The 8,478-nt window shown below is 49.6% G+C and overlaps 2 protein-coding genes across 2 annotated transcripts; both read right to left on the minus strand.

Moving 5' to 3' along the window:
* Positions 1-639: 639 nt before the first annotated feature.
* Positions 640-1,374, minus strand: LOC123744781 (extensin-like). The gene has a single exon (XM_045724961.1). The coding sequence runs from the start codon at positions 1,372-1,374 to the stop codon at positions 640-642; it is 735 nt and encodes a 244-aa protein (XP_045580917.1).
* A 744-nt stretch (positions 1,375-2,118) lies between these two features.
* Positions 2,119-2,892, minus strand: LOC123744782 (vegetative cell wall protein gp1-like). Its single transcript, XM_045724962.1, has one exon. The coding sequence runs from the start codon at positions 2,890-2,892 to the stop codon at positions 2,119-2,121; it is 774 nt and encodes a 257-aa protein (XP_045580918.1).
* Positions 2,893-8,478: the final 5,586 nt, after the last annotated feature.

Here is an 8,478-nt window from a genome sequence, read left to right on the forward strand (position 1 = left end):
CAGGGGGTGAGTACAGGGGGATGAGTACAGGGGGTGAGTACAGGGGGTGGGTACAGGGGGATGGATACAGGGGGGTGAGTACAGGGGGTGAGTACAGGGGATGGTTACAGGGGGATGAGTACAGGGGATGGTTACAGGGGGATGAGTACAGGGGGTGAGTACAGGGGGGTGAGTACAGGGGATGGTTACAGGGGGATGAGTACAGGGGGGTGAGTACAGGGGGATGAGTACAGGGGGTGGGTACAGGGGATGAGTACAGGGGGGTGGGTACAGGGGGGTGGGTACAGGGGGATGGGATACAGGGGGTGAGTACAGGGGGGTGGTTACAGGGGGATGGTTACAGGGGATGGGTACAGGGGGATGGGTACAGGGGGATGAGTACAGGGGGTGAGTACAGGGGGATGAGTACAGGGGGGTGAGTACAGGGGGTGAGTACAGGGGGATGAGTACAGGGGGATGAGTACAGGGGGATGAGTACAGGGGGTGGGTACAGGGGGTGGGTACAGGGGGATGAGTACAGGGGGATGAGTACAGGGGGGTGAGTATAGGGGGGTGGGTACAGGGGGATGGGTACAGGGGGTGAGTACAGGGGGGTGAGTACAGGGGGATGGGTACAGGGGGGTGAGTACAGGGGGATGGTTACAGGGGGTGGTTACAGGGGATGGTTACAGGGACAGGGGGATCAGTACAGGGGGGGTGGATACAGGGGGGATGGGTACAGGGGGATGGGTACAGGGGGATGGGTACAGGTGGATGGGTACAGGCGGATGGGTACAGGTGGATGGGTACAGGGGGATGGGTACAGAAAGGTACAGGTGGATGGGTACAGGTGGATGGGTGCAGGTGGATGGGTGCAGGTGGATGGGTACAGGTGGATGGGTACAGGTGGATGGGTACAGGGGATGGGTACAGGGGATGGGTACAGGGGGATGGGTACAGATGGGTACAGAGGGATGGGTACAGATAGGTACAGAGGGATGGGTACAGGTAGATGGGTACAGGTGGATGGGTACAGGTGGATGGGTACAGGTGGATGGGTACAGATAGGTACAGGTGGATGGGTACAGGTGGATTGGTACAGGGGGATGGGTACAGATAGGTACAGGTGGATGGGTACAGGTGGATGGGTACAGGTGGATGGGTACAGGGGGATGGGTACAGATAGGTACAGGTGGATGGGTACAGGTGGATGGGTACAGGTGGATGGGTACAGGGGGATGGGTACAGGTGGATGGGTACAGGGGGATGGGTACAGATAGGTACAGGTGGATGGGTACAGGTGGATGGGTACAGGGGGATGGGTACAGATAGGTACAGGTGGATGGGTACAGGTGGATGGGTACAGGTGGATGGGTACAGGGGGATGGGTAACATCTGATGTCCCTCTAATCACTCTGACGTCAATGTAAATGTAATGGAATATCTAATCAAACACTTCATGAGAGACCATGAGCTCATGTTGCGCAGAAGGGAAATAAACAATACAAAAAATGTACAGTAAACATTACACTCACAAAAGTTCCAAAATAATAAAGACATTTCAAATGTTATATTATGTGCAAATAGTTAAAGTACAAAAGGGAAAATAAATCAACATAAATATGGGTTGTATTTACAATGGTGTTTGTTCTTCACTGGTTGCCCTTTTCTTTGTGACAACAGGCTACACATCTTGCTGCTGTGATGGCACACTGTGGTATTTCACACAATAGATATGGGAGTTTATCAAAATGGGGTTTGTTTTCAAATTATTTGTGGGTCTGTGTAATCTGAGGGAAATATGTGTCTCTAATATGGTCATACATTTGGCAGGAGGTTAGGAAGTGCAGCTCAGTTTCCACCTCATTTTGTGGGCAGTGTGCACATAGCCTGTCTTCTCTTGAGAGCCAGGTCTGCCCACGGCGGCCTTTCTCAATAGCAAGGCTATACTCACTGAGTCTGTAAATAGTCAAAGCTTTTCTTAATTTTGGGTCAGTCACAGTGGTCAAGTATTCTGTTTTTTTATGCCTTTCCAGTGTATCAAGTAATGATATTTAAATTTTCTCATGATTTGGTTGGGTCTAATTGTGATGCTGTCCTGGGGCTCTGTTGGGTCTGTTTGTGTTTCCCTCCCTCCAGTTAGAAGGGATGTGGGGTGGGCTGGCCTGGGGGAGAGGGATGAGGGTGGGCCTGAGGTAAGGGAGAGGTGGGGGGTGAGGGTGGGGAGGAGGTAAAGGAGAGGTTGGGGCTGGGGTCAGGGGTGGGGGAGGAGGTGGGAAGGGGAGTTGAGGAGTGGGGTGAGGGGTGGGGAGGAGGTGGGAAGGGGGGTGAGGAGTGAGGTGAGGGTGGGGAGGAGGTGGTAAGGGGAGGTGAGGAGTGGGGTGAGGGTGGTGAGGAGGTGGGAAGGGGGGGTGAGGAGTGAGGTGAGGGTGGGGAGGAGGTGGTAAGGGGAGGTGAGGAGTGGGGTAAGGGTTGGGAGGAGGTGGGAAGGGGAGGTGAGGAGTGGGGTGAGGGTGAGGGTGGGGAGGAGGTGGGAAGGGGAGGTGAGGAGTGAGGTGAGGGTGGGGAGGAGGTGGGAAGGGGAGGTGAGGAGTGGGGTGAGGGTGGGGAGGAGGTGGGAAGGGGAGTTGAGGAGTGGGGTGAAGGTAGGGAGGAGGTGGGAAGGAGAGGTGGGGGGTGGGGTGAGGGTGGGAAGGGGAGTTGAGGAGTGGGGTGAGGGTGGGGAGGAGGTGGGAAGGGGAGTTGAGGAGTGGGGTGAGGGTGGGGAGGAGGTGGGAAGGGGAGGTGAGGAGTGGGGTGAGGTGAGGGTGGGGAGGAGGTGGTAAGGAGAGGTGAGGGGTGGGGTGTCTGATGGATGGAGGTCCTTTCTCCAGAGAGGAGTGGGAGTTGCCAAGTGGGGAAGTGGAGAGACATCTCTGTAAACAGTGGGGCCCTTTGAAGAGGTCTCTCCTTCTCCTCCTCATCCCCCTTTCTCTCCCTCCTCAACTGTCCCTCTCCCTCCCTCCTCTCCACCCTGACATTGGCCTGTTGCCTGTGTGTTGTGAGGATGTTGTTTTGAGGTCTTAATCCTAACCCTGTTTATCAGGGTGAGTGTCACTGAGAGATGTTGAGGCTGAATGGGTCCTGATGTGGTTCTGAGAGAGTAATGTTGATTGACGGCTCTCTCTCCCTTACTCTCCTGTCTCTCCCTCTCTGGCTTTATTGCCATGGGAAACACACAGTTTCTTCGGAAAGTACTGAGACCCCTTGACTTTTTCCACATTTTGTTACGTTACAGCATTATTCTAAGATGGATTAAATAAAGAAAATTCCTCAGAAATCTACACACAATACCCCATAATGACAAAGCAAAACAGAAATACCTTATTTACATAAGTATTCAACCTCTTTGCTATGAGACTCGAAATGTAGCTCAGGTGCATCCTGTTTCCATTGATGATCCTTCAGATGTTTCTCCAACTTGATTGGAGTCCACTTGTGGTAAATTCAATTGATTGGACATGATTTGAAAGGCATACACCTGTCTATATAAGGTCCCACAGTTGACAGTGCATGTCAGAGCAAAAGCCAAGCCATCACGTCGAAGGAATTGTCCGTAGAGCTCCGAGACAGGATTGTGTCGAGGCACAGATCTGGGGAAGGATACCAAAAAATGTCTGCAGATTTGAAGGTCCCCAAGAACACAGTAGCCTCCATCATTCTTAAATGGAAGAAGTTTGGAACCACCAAGACTCTTCCTAGAGCTGTCCGCCCAGCCAAACTGAGCAATCGGGGGAGAAGGGCCTTGGTCAGGGAGGTGACTAAGAACCCGATGGTGGTCACTCTGACAGATCTCCAGAGTTCCTCTGTGGAGATGGGAGAACCTTCCAGAAGGACAACCATCTCTGCAGCACTCCACCAAAGGCCTTTGTGGTAGGGTGACCAGACAGAAAGGCACATGACAGCCCGCTTGGAGTTTGCCAAAAGGCACTTAAACAAGATTTTCTGGTCTGATGAAACCAAGATTGAACTCTTTGGCCTGAATGCCAAGCGTCACGTCTGGAGGAAACCTGGCACCATCCCTACGGTGAAGCATGGTGGTGGCAGCATCATGCTGTGAGGATGTTTTTCAGTGGCAGGGACTGGGAGACTAGTCAGGATCAAGGCAAAGATGAATGGAGCAAAGTACAGAGAAATCCTTGATGAAAACGTACTCCAGAGCGCTCAGGACCTCAGACTGGGGGCGAAGGTTCACCTACCAACAGGACAACGACCCTAAGCACACAGCCAAGACAACACAGGAGTGGTTTCGGGACAAGTCTCTGAATGTCCTTGAGTGGCCCAGCCAGAGCCCGGACCTAAACCTGAGTGGCGCAGCGGTCTAAGGCACTGTATCTCAGTGCTAGGGGCGTCACTATTCGATACCAGGCTGAATCACATCCGGCCGTGAGTTGGAGTCGGGCGCACAATTGGCCCAGCGTCGTCCGGGTTAGGGTTTGGCCGAAGTAGGCCGTCTTGTCAATAAGAATTTGTCCTTAGCTGACTTGCCTTGTTAAAAAAGGTTAAATAAAAATGAAATAAAAACATCTTTGGAGAGACCTGAAAATATCTGTGCAGCAACTCTCCCCATCCAACCTGACAGAGCTTGAGAGGATCTGCAGAGAACAATGTGAGAAACTCCCCAAATACTGATGTGCCAAGTTTGTGGCGTCATACCCAAGAAGACTCGAGGTTGTAATCGCTGCTAAAGGTGCTTTTACAAAGTAATGAGTAAAGGGTCTGAATACTGATGTAAATGTGATATTTCCATTTTTTTATTTTTTATAAATGAGCAAAAATGTCTAAAAACCTGTTTTTGCTTCATCATTATTGGGTATTGTGATATCTTTATTGGGTATTGTGATGTCATTATTGGGTATTGTGATGTCATTATTGGATATTGTGATGTCATTATTGGGTATTGTGATGTCATTATTGGGTATTGTGATGTCATTATTGGATATTGTGATGTCATTATTGGATATTGTGTGTAGATTGATGAGGGGGAAAAAAACTATTTTTCGTCAATTTTAGAATAAGGCTGTAACCTAACAAAATGTGGAAAAAGTCAAGGGGTCTGAATACTTTCTGAAGGCACTGTATGTTTCCATTGTTTCAATTCTTATTTCTCTTTAATCTCAATAAGAACAGAGGCCTGTAGTAGTTGAAGTCTGACACACTGAACAATTTAATCAATTTTAGCATAATGCAGTTATGTAACAAAACGTGGAAAAAGTCAATGGGTCTGAATACTTTCGGGATGCACTGTAAACTTATGCAGTATCTATTGAAATGAATCGTATGAAGAGACCCTACTGACAGGAGAATGAGGCATCTCCACTGTGGTCTATGTTACATAAGGGATCACTGGAATATAAAAGGTTGGGAATCACTGTTCTCCACCACAACACCCCACCATGTTACCCTCCATGGACTGACTGTTCTCTACCACAACACCCCACTGTGTTACCCTCCATGGACTGACTGTTATCTACCACAACACCCCACTGTGTTATCCTCCATGGACTGACTGTTCTCTACCACAACACCCCACGTGTTACCCTCCATGGACTGACTGTTCTCTACCATAACACCCCACCATGTTACCCTCCATGGACTGACTGTTCTCTACCACAACACCCCACTGTGTTATTCTCCATGGACTGACTGTTCTCTACAACAGCACCCTACCGTGTTACCCTCCATGGACTGACTGTTATCTACCACAACACCCCACTGTGTTATCCTCCATGGACTGACTGTTCTCTACCACAACACCCCACGTGTTACCCTCCATGGACTGACCGTTCTCTACCACAACACCCCACCGTGTTACCCTCCATGGACTGACTGTTCTCTACAACAACACCCCACCGTGTTACCCTCCATGGACTGACTATTCTCTACCACAACACCCCACCGTGTTACCCTCCATGGACTGACTGTTCTCTACCACAACACCCCACCGTGTTACCCTCCATGGACTGACTGTTCTCTACCACAACACCCCACTGTGTTACCCTCCATGGACCGACTGTTCTCTACCACAACACCCCACCGTGTTACCCTACATGGACTGACTGTTCTCTACCACAACACCCCACCGTGTTACCCTCCATGGACTGACTGTTCTCTACCACAACACCCCACGTGTTACCCTCCATGGACTGACTGTTCTCTACCACAACACCCCACGTGTTACCCTCCATGGACTGACCGTTCTCTACCACAACACCCCACCGTGTTACCCTCCATGGACTGACTGTTCTCTACAACAACACCCCACCGTGTTACCCTCCATGGACTGACTATTCTCTACCACAACACCCCACCGTGTTACCCTCCATGGACTGACTGTTCTCTACCACAACACCCCACCGTGTTACCCTCCATGGACTGACTGTTCTCTACCACAACACCCCACCGTGTTACCCTCCATGGACTGACTATTCTCTACCATAACACCCCACCATGTTACCCTCCATAGACTGACTGTTCTCTACCACAACACCCCACCGTGTTACCCTCCATGGACTGACTGTTCTCTACCATAACACCCCACCGTGTTACCCTCCATGGACTGACTGTTCTCTACCACAACACCCCACCGTGTTACCCTCCATGGACTGACTGTTCTCTACCACAACACCCCACCATGTTACAGTACCTTCCATCGACTGCTCAGCAGTCTTCTCTGCGACTTAATAAATGCGTTGTGACAAAATATAATAAATATAACTTTTCCATAAGTTCCTTGTCCCTCTTGTGTTTATGTTCAAGCTCCTCCCCCCACATCCCCATCACAATGGCTGGTGCATAGGGCAACAACAAAGGTTATCCACTTCTGTCGGTCTCTGACCGTTTTCTTCACCGCACCCCAGCTCTGTCTCCTTTGTATGTTCAGGCTTACCTGTCGTATCAGACATATAGCAGTCAGAGACATATTGTTATGGTATGATCATGAAGGAAGAAACGATAGCTTGCAAATAAACAGGCGTACAGGCTAACAGGCTCACAGGCTAACAGGCGTACAAGCTAACAGGATTACAGAATTACAGGCTTACATGCTATCAGGCTAACAGACTAAACAACTTTCAGGCTAACAGACTAACAGTGGTCCCGTGTGGCTCAATTGGTAGAGCATGGTGCTGGCATGGTGTTTGCAACGCCAGGGTTGTGGGTTCGAGTCCCATGGGGAACCAGTACGGAGAAAAAATGTATGAATTGTATGCATTCACTACTGTAAGTCGCTCTAGATAAGAGCGTCTGCTAAATGACTCAAATGTAACAGGCTTCATTTTGGTTGGTTTCTTCAAAAGAGACAACCGTTCTTGTGCACAGAGTATTTTTGATTAGAAACATTTGGTACTCATGTTTACTATGAATGAGAGAGAAAGTTCAGTTGGCATAATACCAATTCTGAAGGACAAACTTCAAATGGCCCAGAACAAACTGAAGAGAATCCCACTTAAGCTCAGCCCCTCACCCCACTCCTCACCTCCCCTTCCCACTCCCCCCCCCCCCCCTCACCTCACTCCTCACCTCCCCATCACACCGAGACAGAGATAGAAAGAGACTTGAATCACACCGAGACAGAGATAGAAAGAGACTTGAATCACGCTTAAAAGAGGGGGAGTAGCACTCTAGGGTCTTGTAGGCGTATCACAGAATAGCTCTCTGGCTATGTCACTGCCATCTGGTACTGTAATAATCTAATTGCCTCCACATTAGGCATGGCTGGGATGCCTGACCCAGGACGAGGGCTGCCGCTACACCAGCCAAGTCAGGTGTTGCCCTCGTCGGCTGGGTGGCTGGGGGGGTCACAGGATCACCCTAAATAATATCGCACCTCATCTACCCACAAACCACAACTCACCCTCCCCTCAGCTCACCACTAAACCCCTAAACCTGTCAACCTCACCCTAGTAGAACGTCTCTGCTCTGTTGTTCCTTTAAAACAGAATCTATATGGCCATCTTGATTTTAGAGATCAGGTAATGGGGAATATACTGCTAAGATTTTACATAAACATACTGTGAGTTTGATTACGGTTTGCCCGTTGACAGTCGTATCACCTTATAAAGCGTGACTGTCGGCCTCATAAAAAAAGACATTTGGCACTTTTTATATTGCTCAATATTTTTATTTTCCAACCAAAACAAGACCTCTGCTCTGGGCTTGCCTTTGAAGTGGAACCCTCCGGAACACTTCCAAACTTTCTCACCCATAACACAGTTTTTCTATCAATGGAAATACCAAGCAGAAACTATACTCTCCGGCAGCCCTTGAGTTAAAGGGGAAAATTTACTGCACGTCTTGTGCTTTATGGGGCCCCTGCTGGCCCCTGTGGTAGCCAGTCTTACACACACACACACACAGACAGACACACAGACAGACAGACAGACAGACAGACAGACAGACAGACAGACAGACAGACAGACAGACAGACAGACAGACAGACAACTGTATTTTATACTATTG

The sequence above is a fragment of the Salmo salar genome, chromosome ssa09, assembly GCF_905237065.1.
Source record: "Salmo salar chromosome ssa09, Ssal_v3.1, whole genome shotgun sequence".
Lineage (NCBI taxonomy): Eukaryota > Metazoa > Chordata > Actinopteri > Salmoniformes > Salmonidae > Salmo > Salmo salar.

Excerpts from the sequence above, each read along its gene's own strand:
- LOC123744781 (XM_045724961.1), bottom strand. The coding sequence starts at position 1,374 with ATGTTACCCATCCCCCTGTACCCATCCACCTGTACCCATCCACCTGTA.
- LOC123744782 (XM_045724962.1), bottom strand. The coding sequence starts at position 2,892 with ATGTCTCTCCACTTCCCCACTTGGCAACTCCCACTCCTCTCTGGAGAA.